At 38.9% G+C, this 26,047-nt stretch overlaps 1 protein-coding gene across 1 annotated transcript in view; it reads right to left on the bottom strand.

Moving 5' to 3' along the window:
- Positions 1–26,047, bottom strand: part of CDH13 (cadherin 13) — a 1,345,123-nt gene that overhangs the window by 789,714 nt on the left and 529,362 nt on the right. The window contains exon 4 of the mRNA XM_036749176.1: positions 16,527–16,643. Within this exon, the coding sequence (XP_036605071.1) occupies positions 16,527–16,643 (117 nt within the window). The remainder of the gene's footprint in view (positions 1–16,526; positions 16,644–26,047) is intronic.

The raw sequence follows: 26,047 nt of genomic DNA, 5'->3' as shown, positions 1-26,047 counted from the left end.
TAGCACTTAGTCAACAAGTGCCCTTGACTAGTTTGGCTTTTTCCCTTGAACTGAATGCTGTTTGTATGTTGGACTGGAGTAAGCTTGTCGGCCCCTTCACCTTGCTTCCCTTGCTTAAGCTGATGGAAAGAACCTGTGCTTTCCCGGTCAACCCCTTCACCTTGCTTAAGCAGATTGAAAGAGCCTGTGCTTTCCCCGGCACCCCCGCAGAAGCCAGATGGTTAAAAACAGCTTCCGTTGGAGCCAGAGGCTGATATAGCTACAGCCACAGCCAAAGCTGAAGCAGGAGCTGCCGGTAGCAGAGCTGACCTACGGGAGGAAGCTGAACAAGGACTTGAGGCCAGTGGGTAATCTTTTTACCATAGAGGGGGAAGCATGATTTTGCTTTACACCATCATGCTTCTCTGTAGCCTCCTGATTACTCTTGTGAGGCGGACTTATTGGGCCTGGAAGCTTTTGATCAATATGTCAAAATGGGGATGCTGGTTCATGGGTTGGTTACTATGGAGCCTAAATATATGCTTTGATTCTTCTGTCTCCTACTTTGAGAGTTTCTTATATCCAGCGGTTCCGAACCTTTCAGACATATATATGATCCTCTTTGAGATTATAAACTCTGCCCTCCTAATACAACAACATAGCAGAATAATAAGTGAGAAAGCAAGAAGGGATGGGAAATAAAGGGAATAAGAAAGAACAGCCAGTCCAAAGGAGACAGAATACGTACCAAAAATATACATATGTGTATATGTGTATGCGTACATCTATGCATGTACATATACAGATGCACATACATAACACATACATATGCACACATATATGCATGCATATACATACAAACATGTATGTGTATATGTGGGTATATACACACAGATATACACATATATATGTGCATATATATATACATATATGTATATATTTGCATATATATACACATTTGAAGTGAAGAATCCATGTACTATTGAGTTTGGAGACAAAAAACTTTTGCACACAGCAATAGACCCTATTGGTCTTCCTATATCATGTCTCAGCATACTTTATGATAATAATAATAATATAATCACTACTAAAATATATAGATCTTTGAAGCTGGCAAAGCACTCCCTATATATCAACTAATTAAAAGCTCGCAATGAATCTGTGAGGTAGGTATTACAGGCATCTGATCTTTATTTTTTAAGTGAGGAAACTGAGGCTTAGAAAATTTAAGTAACTTGCCTAAGGCCATCCAGGTAGTAAATGTTAGAGGAGGTATTTGATCCTAGGCCCTGGGACCTAAGGATTCCTCGCTTCTGTGACAAGCTTTTTAATTCATTTTTGAAAAGGCTCAATTTTAAAAAGTAGAATCACTGTGGTGCAGAAAATTCACTTACATAGGACAGAAAATTCATTCCTAATGCTTTGGGAATGGGGAAACAGGTCAGCAAAGGGTTTACACATAAATCTTACTTGAAAGTTTGAGACCTTTTTCTTCATCTTTTTCCTTTTCTCTATCAGGTTATTCATTTTACCCACTTAAAAATAATTGGTACTTCATTTAAAATATTTCACTCAATTCCAAACCTGATAGTTTCCTACATGAAGGAAAGCAGTGAGGTTTATGCATATGGATAGAGTTATGTATCTGCCCACATTCATTTGTCAACCCATAAATTCTTATTAAGCACCTACTCTGTGCAGACCACTGTAAAAGCTGCTCCAAGAGAGACAAGGTTTTGATAAGATATTTATCCAAAAAGGAATTTCTCATGACAAGCAGGCAGGTTCCAGAAAAACCTGGAAAGACTTACATGAACTGATACAAATGAAATGAGCAGAACCAGGAGAATATCCAATAGTAACATTATGTGATGACCAACTATGAAAAACTTAGCTCTTCTCAGTAAAAGAATGATCCAAGACAATTCCAAAGAACTCATGATGGAACATTATCTATATCCAGAGAAAGAAATAATGGAATCTGAATGCAGATTGAAGAATACTATTTTCACTTTCTTTTTCTGTGGTTTTATCTTTTGGTATGTTTCTTCTTTCACAACATTAGTCATGTTGTAGAAAATGTTATTAGTTGTGTTATGGAAATATGTTTTACATGCTTGAATATGTATCTCTCTATATATATAAAACCTATATCAAATTGTTTACCACCTTAGAGAGGGGAGAGGGAAGGAAGGGAAGCAGAAAATTTAGAACTCAAGATTTAAAAAAAAAAATGAATGTTAAAAATTTCCTTTTCTATAATTGGAAAAAAGTAAAAAAATAAAAATAAAATGCTATTGAAAAAAGGAATTTCTCTTTCAAAGCTAAGGTAAGGTGAAGTAGGGAGAATAGCTGACCCAGTGGCTACTTTTTATCTTGTAGTCACTGTTCCCACAATATATCTGTTTGCACAGAATGCAGGGGGCAATCCTTTTCTCGCTGGGCTTCCTCACCGTAGCAAGGTGTGTTATCTGACCAGTCACTTTTAGAATCACAGAACTTTAGAGTTGGAAGGGACCTCAGAGGCCATTTCCTCTTACCATTCCTAGATAATCTTGTCCTTCCACCAATAATCCTGACAAGTGAATGGTTAACTTCTTCCTGAAGATCTCTAGTGTGAGGAAGTCTACTGGACTTTGAGGCAGCATATTCCACTTTTAAATAGCTCTAATTATTAGGAAGATTTTTCCTTTACTCAAACTTAATTTTTACTTTTTGCGACTTTGACTTATTGCTCCTGGTTCTTCTCTCTGGGACCAATCAGATGAAATCTAATGTTTTTCCACATGATGATTTTCAAATATTTTAAGACAACTCCCCATTGTCTTCCATTCTCTGAACTACACATCCCTAGTTCCTTCAACTGTTCCTTACATGATGATATATTCTCAAGGCCCTTCATCAACCCAATTGATCTCCTATGATTATTAATTTACTTACATCATGGTGTCTGGGGGGGGCGGAGCCAAGATGGCGGCTGGTAAGCACGGACTAGAGTGAGCTCCGTACCCGAGTCCCTCCAAAAACCTATAAAAATGGCTCTGAACCAATTCTAGAATGGCAGAACCCACAGAACAGCAGAGGGAAGCAGGGCTCCAGCCCAGGACAGCCCGGATGGTCTCTGGGTGAGCTCTATTCCACACGGAGCTGGGAGCTGGGAGCTGGGAGCCTGGAACGGAGTGGAGCAGAGCCCAGCCTGAGCGGCGTGGACGATCCAGACCAGAAGCCGGGCAGAGGGGGCCCTAGCGCCCTGAATATGTGAGCTGCGGCAGTTACCAGACCCCTTGACCCACAAACACCAAAGACTGCTGAGAAGGTTAGTGGGAAAAGCTGCGGGAGTGGAAGGAGTTCGTGGTTCGGCTTCCAGCCCCAGGGGCAGCGGAGGTGGGGCAGCTACAGCTGTTGTTACTTCCGGCTCCAGGCCCACCTGGTGGGAGGAATTAAGTGGCAGATCACAGCAGGGGTACACAGCCTGCCGAAGATCTGAGCCCAGTCTGGACTGGGGGTCCTTGGGGAAGGAGGAGTGCGGCTCTGACAGAGCTGGCACCTCCCCCCCAAACGTAGAACATAGAACTCTGTAATCTACAAGCAGTCATACCCCACTGAAAAACTCAAGAGTCAAGTTAGTTGGTTGGGAATATGGCCACGCAGCGAAAACGCGCCCAGATGCAGTCTCAGACTTTGGATTCTTTCTTTGGTGACAAAGAAGACCAAAACATACAGCCTAAAGAAGACAACAAAGTCATAGAGCCTACAACCAAAGCCTCCAAGAAAAACATGAACTGGCCCCAGGCCATAGAAGAACTCAAAAAGGATTTGGAAAAGCAAGTTAGAGAAGTAGAGGAAAAATTGGGAAGAGAAATAAGAAGGATGCGAGAAAACCATGAAAAACAAGTCAATGACTTGCTACATCATGGTGTCTAGAATTGAACACAGTACTCCAGAAATTATATGAGCAGGTCAGAGTATAGAAGGACTAGCACTAGCACCTCCTTAGTCCTCGACACTGTGCCCGAATACTTACCGTGGACATTTTCCTCTAGCTTCCTCATAATTCACGCATTCAAAAATGCTCAGGGTCCTTATCCTTTACTGGTACTTCAATAAGGTTTACCTTCTCTTTTTGCCTACTCCTGAGTATAAGATAATGTAATCTCCAATGTCCAAGGCCTACAGCCTCCAAGTCCAACACTTTCTCCACTAAATTTTGCTCTTCTCCAGTCCATTATTAGTTTACAATTAAACAAGTAAACAACCATGATAAAAAAATACAGTGCCAACATCTGTTGCTGAGAATGAAACAGTACAGAAAAGCTCTAAAGACTTTGACAGGCTCCTCCCAACTCAGTCAACAAATCTGTTGATGCTTTGTGAATTCATTGCAAAGGTAGGCATGTGGGAGGAAGGTGAAAATGATGCTTGAAGAAATTACTGAGAAGCAATGTCTGTAAAATTCATTTGAGCCTTGGAAGCTAGCAGTACTTGGTCTATTCGACATTCCTAAAGTACAAAAATACATATTACAAATAACAGGAAGGAATGTCTATGACAATATAAGTCACCTCCATGCTTTAAGTCTCAATTTCTTCCTCTACAATATGTGAGAATTGGCCCAAATTCCCATTTCAAAATTTATCATCTTATGATATGGACAGATAAATATGAGCTTTACATTCCAGTATATAGGACTAGACTCTATTTCCCGTTTCTTATATCTGTTCTTTGTCATCATTGTAACTGATCTCAATTTACCTTAAAATATTTCTTTACCTGCCATTTGCGTTATCAGTTTTTAAAAAATTATGATCTTAAAGACAAAATAAAATGAGCCTTTTCATGTACATAATAGAATTAAAAAATGGGGTTGTATATGAAACTGTAAATCTCTATTATGTTCACCTTGCTCTTCTTTTAAAATGTATAATAGATTGAACATATAACTTTCACATTTCTCCCTGTTTATCCAACAGACAACATCACAGAATCTCTAAGGTGAAAGGGACAATGAAACAGAATTTATTCTTTGGTATTGGGTCCATATTAATTCTTTCTCTAATATTCTCTTCATCCAGCTTTCAAATGAAAACCTCTAGTGAGGGGGAATTTGCCTCTAGTCCAAATTAGACAACTATAATTATTAGGGAGTTTTTCACTGCACTAAGCCAAAATAGTCTTAATTTTATGGGGGTCCTCTTCCACATGAGGACTAGCCTGAATTTTAGCCAAGGAGTCCTTGGACAAAAAAGACCATCTGGCATTGGAAAACATATTCTAGGGTTTACTGCGCTTGCTCTCTTGGTGAGTTATTCGAGAAAAAAAAATCCCATTTCACCATTCTTCACATGGAGATGCAGACATCTTCTCTGGAATACATATACATTCTTGCTATATTTCTCACAGTCCAAGGGAGAAAGTATTTCATCACAGTCCTTGAGGGAAGGGGAATGGGAGGAGAAGGGACAGGAAAAAGAGAGATACACACGAAGAGAGCTAGAGAAACAGAATGAGACAGAGACAGGGAGACCCGGTGGAATAGAAAAAGGTCCCAGAGAGATATCTAGAGAGTGACAGAAACAAAGAGACAAGTTCAGAAAAGATAGCCAGGGAGACTTAGAGAAATATAAAGAGACACCCAGAGAAGTACAAAAGCACAGACAGAAATAATCAGAGACAGAAAGATATCCACAGACTGGCATGCACACACACACACACATGCAGAGATGCATAAATAGACTAACAGACAGAAAAAAAACAAACACATAGCAACAGAAAAAATAAACAATCTCATATCCATCTCATTTCATGTCTGTCTTTAAACAGTTAAGTGGGGAGGGAGAGAGGAAGAGAGGGGAGACGTAAGAGAGGTTTTGATAGAGAAAGGCAGAGAAAGATAGGGAGATGCGGAGGAAGAGAGGGAAGAGGAGGACAACTGGGGAAAAGAAAAAAATATTGGAAAACACAAAGTAAAAAAAAAATCATCTGCCCCTTCTAAAGCATTAGACAGCAGGACACACTAGGAGAGTAAAAAAAAAAAATCACCCAAAGAGTCATTTAAAGCAGGCACAAATTTTTTGAGGGTTTTTAATAGAAGAGCCACAGTAGCCCCTGCAAAGACAGCTGTCCCAACTGGCAGAATGGCCTGGGTAAGCCTAATATAATGGACTCCCCAGGGCCACAGCATGGCTCCATCTGCTTGGTGATCCAGGCTGTCCACCAGAGCCTGCACTGAGTCAGTGCTGGATGCCACCCAGGACTGCAGCAATGCAAGTATTTCAACCATTTCAAAGCTAGAGATGAAAGCTCTTCATTCATTCCTTCTCCTCTTCAGAATGCCACCTGTTAGCTGCATTTCCATCTCAGTCCCACATCTGACCAGTGACTATTCAAAGCCGGGACTGCAAATTGTTTGGTGCAGAGAGGGCCAATTTGTTCCCTGCTGGGCACTGGGCATGGGCAGTCAGTCCAGCTGTCATTCATCAAGGCAGCTGTGACCACCCTTACAGAGAAAATAGGTCCATAATGTGCTTTAATTACCTTAAAGCTGAATAGTTCACATTTGGCTTTATAAGATCACAGAATCGGAGCTGGAAGGGGCCTCAAAAGTTAGCAAGTCCAAACCTTTCATTTGAGAAATGAGTAAGGTGAGGCCAGCAGAGGTTCAGTTACATGTCTAAGGTCACATAGGTAAGAAGCATCAGGGATGGATTTGAGCCTAGGTGCTCTGACTTCCTATTCAGTATTCCTTCAGCTGTATCCCATTATCTGCTTTCATTCTTTAGGGTTTCCTTTGAAGGACAGAAACCAACATACCATGTAGGGAACTTCTGAATCAATTAAGGAAGGCTTTCATTAAATTCATAATTGTCTAGACTCTACTTGTTCAGATTAAAAAACTACCTCTGCCCTTCAGTGTCTGTTCAGATAAATGAATGTCCTATTATACTGCCTTCCCCCTCCCTTTGGTCCAACCTGTATTATTTGCGTGTTCTCTTTTCCTATTGTCTCATTGTTTCATTTGAAGACTGCTTCAAATAAAGTGGAACTAACAAGTGTAAAAAATACCTCTGCTGAGTAAGTTTACCAACCACAAAAGACAAATGCATCCTTTTGCAACACAGCCATTCCTAGGGGGCTCATTGAAACAAAACTTCCAGATGTCTCAAGAGCCACACATCAGATGAATTTCTTTGTTTAGTTTTGTCCTTTTTTATGAATTGTAAGGGGCTTTACCCAGTCAAGCACCTTCCCATTGCAGATATATAAACTAAGACTAAAAAAAGGGACTCAGCTGGCTCTGTCATACAGCTGGTAAGCAGCTAAAGCTGGGTCAGAACTCTGATCTAGAGCAAATACAAAGTCCAAAGTCGTGTTTAATATGCATGATGGAGGCAGAGGAAAGCCCGATATGTCACAGGAGGCCTGAACCCAGGGTAAATGTCTCATCATAGGGAAAAAAATATGTATTTCTAATATCCCTTCTCTAGACCTCCTGACTTCCCTGTCTTTATTCCAATCCCAGGTAAAATCCCACCTTCTTCAAGAAGCCTTTCCTCTGATTCTCCTTTATTCTAGTGCCCTCCATCTGTTGATTATTTTTAATTTATTATACTATTATGTATGCATACACACATATATACATACAAATATGTATATATGTGCATGCATATATATATGTATATAATTTTGTAGGTGGTCATTTTCATGTTGCCTCCCACATTAAACTGTGAGCATCTTGAGAGCAAGGACTATCTTTTGCCTTTCTTTATATCTCCAGCACTTAACACAATGCTTGGCACGAAGGAAGTGCTTAATAAATGCTTATTAACTGACACAAAAATGAGAACTCTACACTCCCTAAAGCATGTGTGCCCCAAACACAGATTGATTGCATCAGTTATTGGGAGAGTATGAAAGGAACTTTCCAGGAAAATGAGAAAGAAAGCTGTGTTCTGTTGAGGGCTTAGGTCAAAGGGGAAAATCTGTAAGCAGAGAGAAGTTAGAGACAACAGAAATGTAGGGTTTCAGGCTGAGAGTGAGAGATGGCTAGATCAGTACAAGTTGTATTGAAGCAGTGACATTAAGGCTACCTGTACTAAAGGCCAGACTCCTCCGAATCCAACTCTATCCTGAACTACAAATCTTAGAGAAGCTTCTTTTCTAAATAACTTTTTGGAGAAAGAAGTGGATAGGGAATGAGATTTGACTCCTTGAAGACCATGTGCTGATAATTAGAAAGCGTACCCCAAAGTTACCAAACTGTGTATCCTATCTGATGTAATGAGGTGTACACCACTTGTCCTATATCTCAAAGCAACAGAGAAAGAGGAAAAAAATCCTAAATGTAAAAAATTATTTTAGCCACTTTGTGGTGGCAAGGAACTGGAAATTAAGAGGTACCAATCAATTGGGGAACAGCTGAAAAATTGTGGTAAATGTAATGGAATACTAATTACACTATAAAAATGATAAAGGTGAAAATTATAGAGAAATCTGGGAAGACCTATATGAATTGATGCAGAAAGAAGCAAGCAGAGTCAGGAGAACAATTTAAATTATAATGATGACATTGTAAAAATATAAACTGTGAAAGACTTAAGAATCTGGTCAATACAACAAACAATAGGACCAATGATGAAGAATACTATCTTCCTTCTGACAGAGAAGGGATAGATTAAATAGGCAGAATAAGACTTTTTTTGATACAGTCAATTTGGGGATTTGTTTTGCTTAACTATTTACGGTTATTTTTTTTTCCTTTTTTTTTGGCTGGAGGGGAAGTAATTTGAGAAAATAAATGCCTATTAATGGGTGAGGGGGAAGGAATATGGGTTTAAGCAATTTCCCCCTGTTACTTCACTATTTCTTTGCTGATTAAATAATTTACTCTTCCAATGTTGTTATTTGCTTTTGTCAATTAGCACATTGGGTTGAAATCAGATGTTGACAAGTTTGGAGTCTTTTTCTTTTCTTTTCATTTTTTTTTTCTTTTTTAACTGAGTGTGTGCAAGTGACCCAGAGAAATAAAAGTCCCTGGGTTAGAACCCAAATCCATGAGAGTTCAGAGTGTGTGCTATCCCTGTGGCTATACAGACATACTTTTTAGATGAAGAAGTCACTCAATGACTACGTGATCAGCTTAAAGCTAAACACGTGCCTTCCTGCAAAGATCTGCATACATCTATATACCTCATCTTTTTGCCTAGGCACTTAGAGGAAAAGGGAAGGGAATAGCTGGCCTACATTCTCATGGAGGATTAGGCATCAGGAAGAGATTATGTCTTGCTTATGGGGAAATAGGCCTTTTTAATTTCATTTAGCACACTAAATGAGGTTTGACTCTTTGTGCAATTGTGAAGTAGAGTTATTCTTATTTGGGCTTTACAAGTTGATAAAAAAGATGATGCAACATAGCAGCTATGTACCTATAATATCTGTCAAATAAATCCAAATATTAATTACTAGAATAGAAAAACATGTAGGACATAAATTGTTCCTGGATGGCTGAAACGACTTTATTTTTGTCTTTGGGCCCCCTTGCCAAAAACAGCACCAGGCAGATAGCAGATGGTCCTCTCTCCACTACATCCTCTACCCACCTGCCTAAATTCCAGGTCTAACCAGGTCACTCCCCTCTTCAATTAATTTATTTATTTGTAGTTTTTGACATTCATGTCCACAAGAATTTGAGTTACAAATTATTGCCCCATCTCTACCCTCCTACCACTCCAAGATGGCATGCATTCTGATTGCCTCTTTCCCCAGTCTTCCCTTCTATCACCCCACTTCCCGCCCCCTTTTCCCCTTCCCCCTTACTTTCTTGTGGGGCAAGCTAGATTTCTATACCCTATTGTCTGTATATCTTACTTCCTAGTTGTATGTAAAAAATTTTTTTTGTTTGCTTTTTTTTTGTCAGGGCAATTGGGGTTAAGTGTCTTGCCCCAGGTCACACAGCTAGTAAGTGTGTCAAGTATCTGAGGCCGGATTTGAACTCAGGTCCTCCTGACTCCAGGGCCGGTGCTCTATTCACTGTGCCACCTAGCTGCCCCAAAACAATTTTTTTAACGTTTCTTTTTAGAATTTTGAGTTCCAAATTCTCTCCTTTCTTCCCTCCCCACCCACCCTCTCTGAGAAGGTAAGCAATTCAATATAGTTTATGCATGTATCATTTTGCAAAACACTTCCATAATAGTCGTGTTGTAAAAGACTAACTATATTTCCCCCCATGCTATCCTCTCCCGCTTTATTCAATTCTCTCCTTTGACCATGTTCTTTTTCAAAAGTGTTTGCTTTTGACTACCTCCTCCCCCAATCTGCCCTCCCTTCTATCATCCCCCCTCCATTCCTGTAGGGTAAGATACCCAGTTGAATGTGTATGGTATTCCCTCCTTAAACCAAATCTGATGAGAGCAAGGTTCGCTCATTCCCTTTTACCTACCCCCTCTTCCCTTCCATTATAACAGCTTTTTCTTGCCACTTTTATGTGAGATGATTTACCTCTTTCTATCTCTCCTTTTCTCCTTCTCCCAATACATTCCTCTCTCACCCCTTACTTTTATTTTTTTAGATATCATCCCTTCATATTCAACTCACCCTGTGCCCTCTGTCTATATATTTGTATATTCTCTTCAGCTATTCTAATACTGAGAAACATCTCATGAGTTACAAATACCATCTTTCCATGTAGGAATATAAACAGTTCAACTTTAGTAAGTCCCTTATGATTTCTCTTTCCTGTTTACCTTTTCATGTTTCTCTTGATTCTTGTATCTGAAAGTCAGATTTTCTATTCAGCTCTGATCATTTCACCGATAATGCTTGAAAGTCCTCTATTTCACTGAAAATCCATATTTTGCCCTGAAGTATTATACTCAATTTTGCTGGGTAGGTGATTCTTGGTTTTAATCCTATCTCTTTTGACCTCTGGAATATCATATTCCAAGCCCTCTGATCTCTTAATGTAGAAGCTGCTATCTTGTGTTGTCTTGTGCTATCCTGATTGTGTTTCCATGATACTGGAATTGTTTCTTACTGGCTGCTTGCAATATTTTCTTCTTGACCTGGGAACTCTGGAATTTGGCTACAATATTTCTAGGAGTTTTCTTTTTGGGAGCTTTTTCAAGAGGTGATCAGTGGATTCTTTCGATTTCTATTTTACCTTCTGGATCTAGAATATCGGAGCAATTTTCCTTGATAATTTCTTGAGATGATGTTCAGGCTCTTTTTCTGATCATGGCCTTCAGGTAGTCCAATAATTTTTAAATTATCTCTCCTGGAACTATTCTCCAGGTCAGTGGTTTTTCCAATGAGATATTTCACATTGTCTTCTATTTTTTTCATTATTTTTCTTCTGTTTTATAATTTCTTGATTTCTCATAAAGTCACTAGCTTCCACTTGCTCCATTGAAAATTTTAAGGCATTATTTTCTTCAGTGAGCTTTTGGACCTCCTTTTCCATTTGGCTGATTCTGTCTTTTAAGGTATTCTTCTCCTCACTGGGTTTTTGGACCTCTTTTGCCATTTGAGTTAGTCTATTTTTAAGGTGTTATTTTCTTCAGTATATATTTGGGTCTTCTTTAGCAAGCTGTTGATGCATTTTTCATGATTTTCTTGCATCACTCTCATTTCTCTTCCCCATTTTTCCTCTATTTCTCTTACTTGATTTTTCAAATCCTTTTTGAGCTCTTCCATCAACTGAGACCAGTTCATATTTTTCTTGGAGGCTTTTGATGTGCGATCTTTGACTTTGTTGTCTTCTTCTGGCTGTATACTTTGATCTTCTTTGTCACCAAAGTAAGATTCTATAGTCTGAGATTTTAACGCTGTCTGCTCTTTTTCCCAGCCAATTACTTAAATTTTTAGCCCTTTGCCAAGATGGAACTCTGCTTCCAGAGTGGAGAGTGCTCTGTCCCAAACTTCAAGGGTTTTGTGTTGCTGTTTTTAGATCTGCTTCTAGGCACCTGTAAATTGTCAGTTCTTCTGATGTGGCATGATCCAACAAGAGATGTTTACTCCTCTCCTGGCCTGTGCTCTGGTCTGTGAGTGATCTCAAGCACTCTTCTCTGATGTGTAACTACCAGGAGGACTCCCTTTCCACAGCCACCATGAGCTCTGACACACCAGTGCTCTTCCTCACCCCAGGGCCACCAATCAGGACTTTGACCCAGATCCAAACAGGACAAAGCAAGAGAATCCTGCCTCAGGACCAGCAAAGAGATCCCAGCACTCCTGCTATGATCAGCCATTTGATTCCCCCCACCATCTGTGGTCCTGGAGCTCGGGAAGCAGCACACACTGCTATGGCTGCCACCTCCACTGCCCCACAGCCACATCCACCTCCACTGCCCTGGGCCTGGGGCTGAACCATGCCCCTCTCTCCTCTAGGTCCAACAGAGTTTTCCCACTGACATGCTAAGTTGTCTTTGGCATTTTGGGGTTGAAAAGTCTGGAAACTGCCACAGCTCAGTGATTCAGGGCCCTGAGGCTTGCTCCACGCAGTCTGCTGTGGCCTGGTCTATCCTGGCGCAGACCATGCTGGCCTGTGCTTTGCTAACAGTAAGGTGCAATAGACCCTTCCCAGTGACCATCCAGGCTGCCTTGGGCTGGAGAGTTGTTTCACTCTGTCATTTCCTGGGTTCTGTAGCTGTAGAATTTATTTAGAGTAATTTTTTACAGGTGTTTGGAGGGATTTGGGGAAGAGCTCAAGGAAGTCCCTGTTTTCAGTCCACCATCTTGGATTGTCCCCCCACTCCCCTCTTCAAGAACCTTTAATAATTACCTTTTGACTAGAATTAAATACAAACTCATCTGTTTTTTAAAGCCCTTCACAATATGACTGCAGCCCATCTTTCCAGATTTTGTGTTTTTTCCACATTTTACTCAGTCTAAACTCCAATTGGCCTGCCTTTTGTCCTTCACACACAATATTTCATCACCCTTCTCTGCACCTTTATACAAGCCATTCCCAATACCTAGAATGCACACCTACCTCACTTTGCCACTGAGAAGGCCTATCTCCTTTAAAGTTAAATTCATGCTGGGCCTATTACATGAGATCTTTCCTTATCCCTTCAATAAGTGGTACCCTCAGTCCCTTCAAATTTACTTGTGTTTACATTGTATTTATTTTCTATGTACTTATTGGTGCATATCTTACCTGACATGCCATAAACATTTAATAAATTTGTGCAGAATGACCTATATCTCACTGATATAGATCAAGGACATTGTGAAAATTACCTCATTGACCACATAATGATCATTTTAGTCATCAAATTGACTCATCCCTGCTGGGATCCCCTCACTTAATCCACACGTATCTGAAAAAGTGTTAGTCTAGCAGCCATGCATGGATCTGGTCTGAATTCTAAAGCAGCCTAGTTTTACTTCACAACCCAAGAAAAATTGACTTAGCACTTGTCTGATCCTGCACTGGGGATGACAAAGGAAAGATGCTTTTTGAAGGTGCCTTCCTTCAAAAGTCATACACGGAAACAATAACATAACAGGCTGGGGTGAAGATGTTCGACTCAGTGACGTTCTCTAAGAACGGTGCAGGCTCCCCATCTGGGAGGGGGTGCTGGGCTGCTTCTTTCTTCCCCTCTATAGCAAGTTAGAAATGCCATTTTCCATGTCCACTCTCCAAAGTATAGGAAGAACATTCGAAATGGGAGGAAAGGGGGTTCGGTAAAACATATTCTCACTGGTTTTGATAAAAAGGGCTTGTGATGAAAACAGAATCTGTAATAAGAATTCTCAGAAGTGACTTGTCTGCCAAATAATATAAAACAGAATAAAATACTGCTTTAAATGTCCTCACTGATTTAAAGTTGTTGCTCTCAATCATTCAGGCCTAAGAACTCAAATTCTCTCAAGATGTGATGAAATATTTATCACCTAAAGTTAGTAAAATTGGGAAATTATTCATTGCCTAAATTTTGAAATATTCCAACTATATGGGGAGTAAAGGGAATGTTTGGGGAACAGCTAGATCTCCTCATAGTTATTCAGACTCCTATCAATTCCCCCTGTTACCTATGACAGGAGTGGAATGATGGATTAATTAAATACAGTTCATGAATCAGCATGTTGCCCCCTCCCTGAAACTTCTGCAAATGTTCTAAAGAAAAAAGGGCTACGAAAACCTGACAGCACAGATCCCTGAGATAACAAACTTGTTTTGCTATAGTACAAAGACACATTTACTTGTTCTGAGCCTCCTTTCAGTAAATACATTTGTCCTTTATTGCAGCTAAACTTATTTTACCAATAAGACTACTAAGCAAAATGGAAAAGCTGAGATCTCGCTGTCTGTCTCTGTCTATGTCTCTGTCTCTCTCTTTTCCCAAATATATATGTGTGTGTGTGTGTGTGTGTGTATGTATATACATAGGTACATATGTATATATGTACACATATACATATGTATACATATGTATTTTTTCTTTTCTCATGAAAAACCTTCAAAAAGATTTCAAATGTAGCAAAATGCTTTATAATTATTTGGCAAGTAGAGAAGTTATATATCAGGTGAGACAAAAGAAAAAATCTGAAAGTTTAGAGTCTTGCAGGATCATAGATATATAGCTGGAAGGAATTTCAGAGGCCGTCTAGCGTGATGTCTTCATTTTCAGAAGAGGAAAACAATGCCCAGAATGGCTAAATGATTTATCCCAAGGTCCCACAGGTATTAAATCTCAGTTGGGATTTGAGGTTTTCTGATGCCCAAGCTAATACTCTTTCCACAACATCACAGTTATATAGTAACCCATCAAAGGTGAGCTATCCCAAGTGACATACCAAACCAACTGAGAAAATTACTTCTTAGTTCCCATGTTCTAGCATTGGGATTTTTCTCATTTTTTGATGCATGGGTCCTGTTCTTTAAAAAGTACGTATGATTAAAATCATTAGAACCACCTTTGATTCTGGTGAATGATGCAATGGATAGGACACTGGGCTCAGAGTCAGAAAGACTTAGATTCAAATCTTGCTCTAGTCATGTAGTAGCTATATGACACCGAACAATTTATTTAATCTCTCTGTCCCTCAGTTTCTTCATCCAAAAAATGGGAGGCTTGGACTCAAAGGTTTCCAAAGGTCCCCATCCAGCTCTAAATCAACAACTGCAATTTTCCTGTGTGAAATATGGAAAGTAAATGTTTTCTAGACCTCCTAGCGAGACTCCACCTGGAAGGCCCGCCTCATGTCACTGTCTGAGGCTCATGAAAATAAAAAGTGGTCACAGCTCTTCTCCTCTTCAGAGGAACATAGAACCAGGGAAAGAGGTGAGTTGCAAATGAGAAGAAATCAGAGCATTTTCCCAATTGGTCCATCAAAGTCTAAAAGAGAGATGAGTGTGTATCATTAGGGTACCAGTTCACAGACTGTCTAATGTACCACCAGACTAAAGATTTGCAGAGTCAATTCTCCATTACAGGTAGTACTACTAGTGAAAGAAGGAAGGAGTCAGAAAGTAAAATGGGAGGGGAGGATGGTGGAAGATCAGTCACTTAAGTAATATCAACTAAAATTCTGCTATATATTGAATGATTCAGTAGTGAATATGATATGCCCCTTCTCTCCAGGGGCTTACTATTTAGTTTTCTTTCTTTCGTTTTTCTTCCAGACCTTTGTTTTCATTGGTTTAGAAAAACTTCCAGTTTTGAAACCATTAACACACAGGCTATCTTCCTCTACACACACACACACACACACACACACACACACACAGATCAGACAACTCATCCTGCAAGGTAGTTTTAGATTTGCATGGGAGTACTATGAGATTAAGCCACTTGTCAAAGATCACCCACATAGCAGGTGTCATGGACAGGACTTGAATCCATGGACCCACCTCCTGCACTGTTTGGCATTCTCTCTCCTGCAGTATTCACTCTGCCTCTCATTCTCTACTTAGTGGGGCACCAGTATAAAGAAAGTTATTTTTTTAAAAAAAGAATAAATCAAGAAATAACATCAAAGTACGTGATATTGAGACACAAAAGATAGAATCATTTATAACATATGCAATAATTCTGTAAACAATTTAACAAATACATTAGAATACTTTTTAAGCTATCACTTAGACCAGACCTTGATGCTTTGAAGAACTCTCTGAAGGCAAGGAGCTTTTCTCATTCTTACTTTTTTTTTTTTAATTTCACAGAGTGCCCAGAACAGAAACTGGCACTGAATAGGCTCTATGTAATTTTTCCTGAATGAATGGATAGACTGTGTGTTAGCATTATAGGGATACTGTGGCCAGGAGAGAGTTTCCTTTTTGATAAGACAGCTTCTTTTCAGAAGCACGTATTCATTACAAACGTCCTAATTCATCGTTCAAGGCCAAAGTCATATTATCCACAATTTGGCTTTTCTCTCAGAGATTTTCCAAAATATCCACCTCCTCCTCATTATCGTCTGGACATATTGTCTTGCAAAGAGGCACCACCTTTTTTTCCTCCCAGAAACAGATCTATTGCCACATCAGGTGCAGTTTTGTCCATTTCATCAATTCGTAAGTTAATTTTGCCGTGTTCACAACTTACCTTGCCTACATCCCTGGGAAAAGGCTGTCTCTGATTTTCAGGAATTAAGATGGGTGACACCACAATGGATCGTTTCTGTCTCGGGACTGCAGAAGTCCTAGCAAATGTGAAGATTTCCTGAAAAAGAGAGACAGAAACCAAATCTGTTTACTAAAAATCTTTCCAGAAAAGAGTTGTCATGCCTTAGACATCCTTCTTTTTGCCTGAAAACTCACAGCTGGTTGGATATTATTAAAATATTCTATCAAAAATCATTAACAGAAAGTACCTCGTTAGAATCATACTAAATCTGACATTGTGACTCATAGTGAAGGCCATTAAATTATTTCATCTACTCCTCTGAATTATTTTATTCACCTCGTCAGTCTGATTTACACATCACCCAATGCTGGCATGTTACTATACTTAACCTGTCAGGTGGGTAGATTTCTACCTACTGAAAAGTCATAGTCAAACCTCTGCGTAAAAAAGTGGGTCCACCATGCCAGGTTAGTTGCCTGTTAGTCACAGACCAGGTTCCCAAAGATCAGAGCTCAGCCACAAGAAAGCTCAACCAAGGGATTAATTATACCATAGAATCAACACTCCCATTCTCTAGCCCTCAATGAGCGATGTTTCAGCATGGTGGAATATAACTCCCAAGTTATTTATAGATTCTTGATGGATCCCTTCCCCACCTTTTACATCGTGATGTTCTGAAAAGAGTCTCTGGAGCCCTATTACAATAAGCTGGCTACTAGACACTAGCGTAATGATTTTAGAGCTCCCCCCTGCTTTCCAAGTCTACTCCAAGACCTAAGCCAAAGGTAATTCTCTTCCCTTCAGGCTCAATTCAGACAATCTTTTAATGTTGTGCCATTTGTCTAGTTTTAGAAAACATGAATATTGAAGTTCCAACACAACTTCAGGGTAACATATGCATCACATCTGGCTTATTCATGTTGTTTTCTTTTGCATTAGAACTGCGATGTACTAATAATCCAAAGGCAAAAATAACATAAATATGATCATGATTTTTTTATCTTAAAGAAAGTGTAAAATCAGTAGTCCTGAAGTCAGAATACGTAGGTTCATATCCCAGCTCTGCCATTTACCACCAGTGTGATCTTGGGCAAGTCATTCAATTGCCTTGGGCCTCAGTTTCCTCATCTGCAAAATACAAGCACTAAACAAGATGGGCTCTGAGCTTCCTTCCAGCTCTGGATCTATGATCTTATGAAATGAACTAATGAGAAACACAAACCTTATTCTCTGTTCTTAATTATAGAGACAGAATCAATCAATCAATTAATAAACATTTGTTAAACTCCTACTATTTGCCAGGCACTATGATCTGGTACAATGGCTTGGGCTAAGAATCAAAAGAGCTGAGTTCTTATCAGTCATTAAACTATCTCGACTTAAGAGAACTTGGGGTTGAGGGGGGAGGGAGAGATCACTTATCTTACATCTGAACACAGCTTTGCCGTTTATAAAGTATTTTTCTCACTTGATCTCACCAATTCCAAGATGTAGGCAGAGCAGTTATTATTATTCACTTTTTATAGACGAGGAAAATGAAGTTTCGTGCAATGAAAGGTGATATTATACTATCCTGAATCTTTTGAAGTTCAGATCAGCTTCACTTATGTAAATGACATGTTTCAAAGAATCCAACTTGTTTGAGAGAGGTTGAAGGAAATGAGTTAAGGGAATGGTTTCTTCTATAAATTTAGAACCTGAACTCCATCTCCTGCCCCTGTGCATTTGCAACGGCTGTCTCTCACATCTAGAATGCTCAATTCATGTGTCACCTCTACAACAAGGCTTTCTGGATCTCCTTAGCTGTTAGTGAACTCTCTCTCTCAGTGGGTTATAAGAACTATAAGGCCTTGAGGGCAGGGACTACTTTCAATTTGTATTTATATCCACAGCATCTTGCAATAATAGCAGGTACTTAATAAATCCTTATTAGGTTCATTTGGACAAGTTGATGCTTAGGACCTCATATTTCTATCAGACTTTGATTCTAAAATTCTTTTCTTCTCTCAGCAAGCCCATGAGTGCCATCCTCAACAGCAAGAGGGAAAAATTTTAAAATACTCAATTTGCAATGGCCCTCAAGTGCCATCCAAAAACTATATCAGCAGTCAACAAGAATTTATTAAATCATTACTACATGTCAGGGATGCATAGAATATCCCATATATTATCCCAGAAACCCAGTCATCCATTCTCAATTTGAAGAGTTCCAATGACTAGGGAACCTACTTTATCTAGAAGTAGCCTAGTCTAGTTTTGATCAGCTTTAATTGTTAGAAAGTTTTGCTTTTGTTTTTGTTTTATTCCCTTACACGGAACTAAAATCTGAGTCTCTATAGCTTCCATTTATTGGGCCTACTTGTGCAATCTGGGAATAAGCAAAACTAGGCTAATGTCTTTTACAGCATATTCCTTCAAATACTTGAAGACCATGAACATGTCCTTTTCAGTCTCATCCTCTTTAAGCCCAACAAATCCCATTCCTTCTAACAAAATTTGTATGGCATAGTATCCTTGACTATGCTAGTTGCTCTTCTTTTGACATATTCCACTTTGTTTATTAGTTCCTAAAACATGATGCCTAGAACTAAAAATATAGATATAGTGTAACTAGGATAGATCTAGCAGAACTATTACCTCCTTTGTTCTAAACACTCTAAGTCTCTTAATGAAACCTGATTAAATTAGCATTCTTTGGCTGTAACTGTTCTCAATGACTATTTGGCTTTGAGTAGATTTATTTAAATGTCCAGATCTTTCCATCCACCGTTTAGCAATCTCATACTTGACTGTTGATCTTAAATATAGGATTTTATATTTATTCCAATACAATTTCATTTTATTAGATTTTACCTAGTGTCCTAGTTTGCAGACATCTTGACTTCTGACTGACATTGAATTCTGAATTATGGGTCATTCAAAATATTAGCTCTTTCTTCCCACTTTGTGTCATTTGCATTTTTATAAGTGTGTTAGCCATGTCCTCATCACCGATGTTGACTACAGAGGTTGAAAAGCACAAGACCAAACATAGATCCCTGGGGCACTTTACAAGAGACCTCCTTCCAAGTGGACATTAATCCATTAATCACTGCTCTGCGGGGAAAGTCATTCAATCACTTCCTAATCCACTGAAGATTGTGGCGCTTTGCAGTTTACAATATACTTCATTATCTGATTTTATCTTTATGACTACCTTGTGGTTTATGTAGCATAAGTATTATTACTTCCATTATATTATATATAATGAGAGAATTGAGGCACAGATAAGTGAATTGTCCGAAGTCAAAAGGTAGTGCTGTGATACTTAGAATTTAAGACTCAGAGAAGAAAGGGACCTAAAATACTGTCTTGTCCAATTAACATCTGAACAGGAATCACTTCTACAAAATCCCAACAACACACGTAATAAGTAATCATTGGGACTATGCTTGAGAATCACTGGTGACAGGAAATTTGCTTTTTCTAGACAACCCACACCATTTGGAGGTAACACTAATTGTTAGGAAGATTTATTTTGTTTGAAGATAAAAGTTAAAAAATGATTTCTTTCCATTTTTCCTCCTGTTAATATACTACCCACCTCAAAGGAGTGTTGTGAACAACATGCTTTATAGAGCTCTAAGTGCTATATAAAGGTGAGCTATTACTAGTATCTCTATTAGTTTCCAAATGATATCTCAAGGTCCTCAACCTACTGCTTCTTTAGTCATCAATGGACTGATGTTACTTTCGTAGGCCACGACTGTTCTCAGCCACTATTTTACTCTCTTTGTTTCATCTTTAAATGTATTTGCTTTTAACTTTGACACGTATTATCTTACAAGTTTATTTCTAACCCGTAACTCTAAATGGGAGTGGCTCATAACTCTAACTCATTACCCTTGAAACAGATTTTTTTTTCTTACAGAATAACTGAATTTAAGAATTAGAAAAGATTTTTACAAGTTGTCTATTTCAACCACCTATTTGGCCAAGAATGCCCTCTGCATATCACTGGAGTGGTCATCCAACTTTTATTTGAACACTTCTAGTGATGGGGAACCCACTGCCTCCATAGGCAGTTCATTCCACTCTTGCTTTTAGCAAGTTTTTCTTTATATCAAACACAACGCAGCCCTCTTTTCAACTTTCATTCAGTGCTTCTAGTTCTTTTCTCTGCAGCTAAGCAGGATGAATTGAAAATCTCCTCTTATTAAGTATGAGGATGTTCACCTCATGACTGTATGATGTTGGCACCTATTCCAACAGTGTGCCTGTCAGTGTGTCTTTGCTTGGTCTCAAAGAGGAAATCCAGTCTTATTCCATACAGAGATCTCTCTCGTCTTTGTTTGGCACATACTGTGATTTCCCTAAGTTCACCTCTCATTCAATTGTGACCCCTACTACAGAATATATATTCTTTGATATTCTTGTCAGTGTTTGCCACAGGATTCAGGTAAAAGTCTTGTAATCAGATTTAATAATACTAGTAACCTCAAATTTCTAAATCCACCTTGCCTCTATTGTGGATACCATTATCAAAAAATGTGTTTCTTTATATGGAGGAATCTGTATTGTCATGGAAAGAATATTGGATTTGGAGTCAGAGGACTTGGGTTTAAATAGACATGTGCCAAGACTGTTGGATTTTCCACTGGTCCTTTCCTTTGCCACAGGGGAAATAAACACTGCAGCAATGCGACTGGGTGTGCCAGTATCTTGCTAGGAATAAGGAAACTGAGGCCCCCAGAGATGAAATGATGTGCACAAGATCACATACCTAATGCCAGAACTGGGACTTGAGCTCAGGTCTATTGACCCTGATTTAGAGGTTTCTTTCCAATATGTCACATCCAGGATCAAACAGATGCCTCAACAGCTAATTGGAGCTCATCTAATATTTCCTGGCCTGAGCTTTATAAACATATGCCCAAAGAAAGTGAGTGAGAAGAAAGAGACAATACCAGGGAGTTTCCAAATTCTCCATGAACAGAGATGTAAGGTAGTGGGGGAAAAATAAGGGCTTATAAGATTGTCATCAAAAGAATTACACAGAAAAAAAAAAGACTGGATGATCAGGGGCCTTATTTTTTTAAGGACCATATTTTTTAGCTTGAAGGATAGAATCTCTTGGGGAGCAGAAATGTAACAATTTAAAAATCTGCAGAAACGTCAGAATTAGAAGTGAAAATGTAAAACATTATAGACACAAGAGAAAGCAAAGGTTTAAAGTTACACATTTGTCTTTGTGACCCCAGCACCTAGCACAGACTCTGATATGTAAAAGGTGCTTAATGAGTACTGGTTAATTGATTGAATGACTGAAGAAAAAGAGTGAATTATTTTCAAAAATAATTGGCATGCTGTAACTGTAAATTGTCGCAGTCTGATGGTAGGCAAAGGACTATAAACACGGAAACGTGTTGTGTGTAAATTACCTCTTATGATAATTTGTGAGGATAAAATAAGATAATGGACGCAGAAGCACTTTGAGAGAAGGTGAAGTGCTACACAAATGTAAGCTATTTATGAATGTTGTGGAGACTACAAAATATTATAAAACAATTTATTCCTGTATTATGAACAGAGAAAATCAATTTCACAAAAGATCCAGAGTCATAGAATATCAGAACTGGATGAGATCTTAGATATCATCATTTTGCCAATGAATAAACTGAGGCTAGAGGAAGCCTTTCCCAATCCCTCTTAATTCTAGCACCTTCAAGCTGTTGGTAATTTCCTATTTTTCTCCTATATACATCTTGTTTTTATATAGCTGTCTCTATATTGTTTCCCCATTAGACTAGGAACTTCTCCAGGGCAGGAGCTGTCTTTTGCCTTTCTTTGTATCCCCAGAGATTAGCACAATGCTTGGCACATAATTGGTACTTTAAACGTTTATTGACTGACTTGTGAAAGGAAAAGACTGCCTAGAAGTCAGAAGATGTGAGTTCAAATCATAGCACCATCACCTATTGCCTTGATGATTCACTTTACCCTTCTAAGACTCAGCTTCCCCTTCTATAACATGGATGTAATAACATTGGAACTATCTATATCACATGGTTTTGCAAAATTCTTTGTATACTTTAAAATGTTAGAGAAAGGGGAGCTGTGATTATTAGGCAACCCAGCCAAGGTCATATGAGTTAGTGTGAAAATGAGAGAAAAACCTAAAATCTCCTGATTACCACACCAGTTTTCTTTGCACTTCATGAATTTTCCTTAATTTTCTTTTCTTTCTTTTCCTCATTTTCACAACAGCAAATGATGGATCCATTCAAGAAAAAGTAAAAAAAAAATAGATTCAAGGTGATTTCAAAATAGGATTAACAATTTACATTTACAGAAATTTAAGTAATAATAATATATAGCTGGCATTTATGTATTACATTAAGCTTGCCAAACACTTTGCAAATATTATCTCATTTAATCCTCACAATAATTCTGGAAGATAGGTGCTATATAACTCCCATTTTACAGATGAGGTAACTGAAGACTTTTTTTTTTTTTTGCTATGGAACTAATTAGTGGTAATTCAATCCCAGATCACATGAGCTCCCAAACAACCTAAAATAGGAACTACTCACACTGAGTCAATAGTGCTCTCCAGCCTACACAATACATTTTTGTGCAAAGGTGCAAAAATGAGTATATTAACACACATGCATATAGCACAGTCATGGGAATTAAAGAAAGAAGTAACATTATAGATCATCTAATTCAAGTCCTAGTTTTGTTTTGTTTGGAGGGATGAGAGGTAGGAAGGATGGTGGAGATTGAGGCCTAGAGAGGATTATCTTCCAAGCCACAATTAGTGAGAGAAGTCTCAAATTCATTCCCTTTTTCCCTTTGTTTCTTTAAATCCTTAGCTTCCTCAAAGACTCAGTTCATGTACCATCTCTTGGGGAAGCTTTTCCTCACCATTTCCTCATCCATTAGTGCTCTTTCCTTCCTCCACGGATGATCATCTTTATACTTCTCTTTTTAAGTGCAAGTTCCTAAAGGGAAGACTGTGTGTGTGTGTGTGTGTGTGTGTGTGTATACACATATATACATATTCTGGAATTTTACATATGTATTTATATGTAACATGAACATGTATGTACATATATACACATGTACATATATACCCTCTACAAGATATAAAAACATGTAGATGGAAAACATAGCTATTTTTATATTTTTTGTTTCCTTTGTTTTATATATTTGTATGTGATATGCATATTATATATAACATGTATGCACATGTATAGCCATGAATGTAGTATAAATATATGCATATGAGTGGGAGAGAGAGAGAAATTGTTTTGTCTTTAGTGTTTGTTTTATCAAATGGGGAAACAGTTATTAGTTGTGATTTTCTATCCTACTTCCACCCCGCTCCTGTTAAACACTCTCTACGGCCCAGAAACTGTGATTTCATGGAAGATTCAGATATTGGGAGAGCCAGGGGAGCAGTCCAAAAAAGCAGATGGACCCGACAATAGGAAATTTTAATTTTGATTAAATTTAATCTTGATTAAATCATAAACCACATATTTGGAGAGAAGCTTCTGTTTTGCTTTTCATTAAGGGCTCCCCTCTACATAAATATCCCCTCTTTTTATAGAGACCTCAGTGTATCAGTTCATGGTCCTTTATTTTAGAACTTTACTCAAGTATTCTCCAGGTCTGTCTCTCTGTTCCTTCCTTCCTTCCTGTCTTCCTCCCTTCTTGCTTCCTTCCTTCTTTCCTTCCTTCCCTCCTTCCTTCCTTCCTTCCTTCTTGTGCTCCTGCCTTGTTGCCTTCTTTCCTTCCTTCCTTCCTTCCTTCCTTCCTTCCTTCCTTCCTTCCTTCCTTCCTTCCTCTCTCTTCCTTCCTTAAAAACAAGTTGTGGGTTACTTACATGTCGTTGTAATCCCAGTGAACAATTTAGCCCGGAAAGAGGGTATAGCAACAAACCGGGTGAGAGTGAAGAGTAGATGGAGTTCTTTCCCGAGCTGTCATCATGTGCATAGCACACAAGGCAACCAGACAATTAGAGTGAAGCAGATATTCATCTTTAAACTAACTCTCCCACAGGATCACAGATACGGAGCTAGAAAGAATCTTAGTGGGCATTGAGTCTAACCTCCTCATTTTATACATGAGGAAACTGAGGCCAGAAAAGTTTAAATGAATATCTTGCCCAGTTCCCACTGTTACTAAATTTCTAAATGCAGAATTTGGGCTTTTCTTTCTGATTCCAAGCCCAGGACTACAGCCATTTAATCATCCATCCGCCTTTCAGGAGTGGCTTAGCCTGTCTTAACCCAAAGGTACCTGCCTACCTCTTGCCACTCCAATCTTGTTAGATATTCTTCCTTCCCATCCATTCCACCACTGAGCCAGCCTGATGATTCAGTTCACTCTATCCTTGCTCTGTATGACTGGTACAAAAACAATTCTAGTTTAAGAGTTTTCTAGTTTAGCTTCAAACTGGTCTTATGACTATTTGTCCTAAGCCCCATGACTCAGTCTCAGGAGCTAGGTTTCCAACTCTTTTAATTGAGATTTTGGGGTTTGAGTCCTAACATGAATTGCAAGAACCCATCCCCCTTTATCTTCTGAACACCCACCTGGACTTTTCAACTCTACTGACCCATGATGCTCGAGCTAAACTTCACATTCAGATTGGCCAAGATTGTGGAGGGTTTAAAAGCAAAGGATTTTTCTATTTATTCTTGGAAGTATTAGGGAGCCACTGGAGTTTATTGATTAGGAGTTAGGGGGTGACATGGTCAATCCTGTGCTGTGGGAAAATCATTTTAGCAGCTGAATAGAGGATGAAGTGGAGCAGGAAGCAGCAGCAACAGCAGCAGTAACAACAGTAGTGGTAAATAGCTTACATTTCTATAGCACCTACTATGTGCCAGGCAGCGTATTAAGTACTTTATAAATATCTCATTTGATACTCACAACAACCTTGGGAGGTAGATAGTATTACTATCTTCATTTTACAGTTGAGGAAACTGATGCAAACCAATGTCACATGACTTCCCCAGAGTCACATAGCTAGTAAGTGTCTGAGTATGGATTTGAAATCAGGTCTTCCTGACTCAAGAGCGCGGAGGTAGCATAGTAGATAGAACACTGGACTGGGAAGCAGGAAGACTCATCTTCCTGAGTTCAAATATGACCTCATACACTTATTAATTGGGCAAGTCACTTAAGTCTGATTTCTTCATCCATAAAATGAGCTGGAGAAGGAAATGGCAAACCACTCCAGTATCTCTGCTAAGAAATCCCCAAATAGGGTGACAAAGAATCAGATTCGACTAAACAACAAAATTTCCTGACTCCAGGCCCAGGCATTGAGCACTAGCTGATTTAATACACTGAAATTACCCACAAGTTTATTGCAACAAGTCAGGGATGTTGTAATGGGGGCTATAAGAGGAAAGAAGAGGACATGGCAACAGATTGAATATGTGGGGTGCTGAGTCCTACAGGTAGGAGGCTTAAAACAACATTAGGAATCAACTCATGTGTTTGCA

The sequence above is a fragment of the Trichosurus vulpecula genome, chromosome 3, assembly GCF_011100635.1.
Source record: "Trichosurus vulpecula isolate mTriVul1 chromosome 3, mTriVul1.pri, whole genome shotgun sequence".
Lineage (NCBI taxonomy): Eukaryota > Metazoa > Chordata > Mammalia > Diprotodontia > Phalangeridae > Trichosurus > Trichosurus vulpecula.
This window is presented reverse-complemented; position numbering and strand designations above follow the sequence as displayed.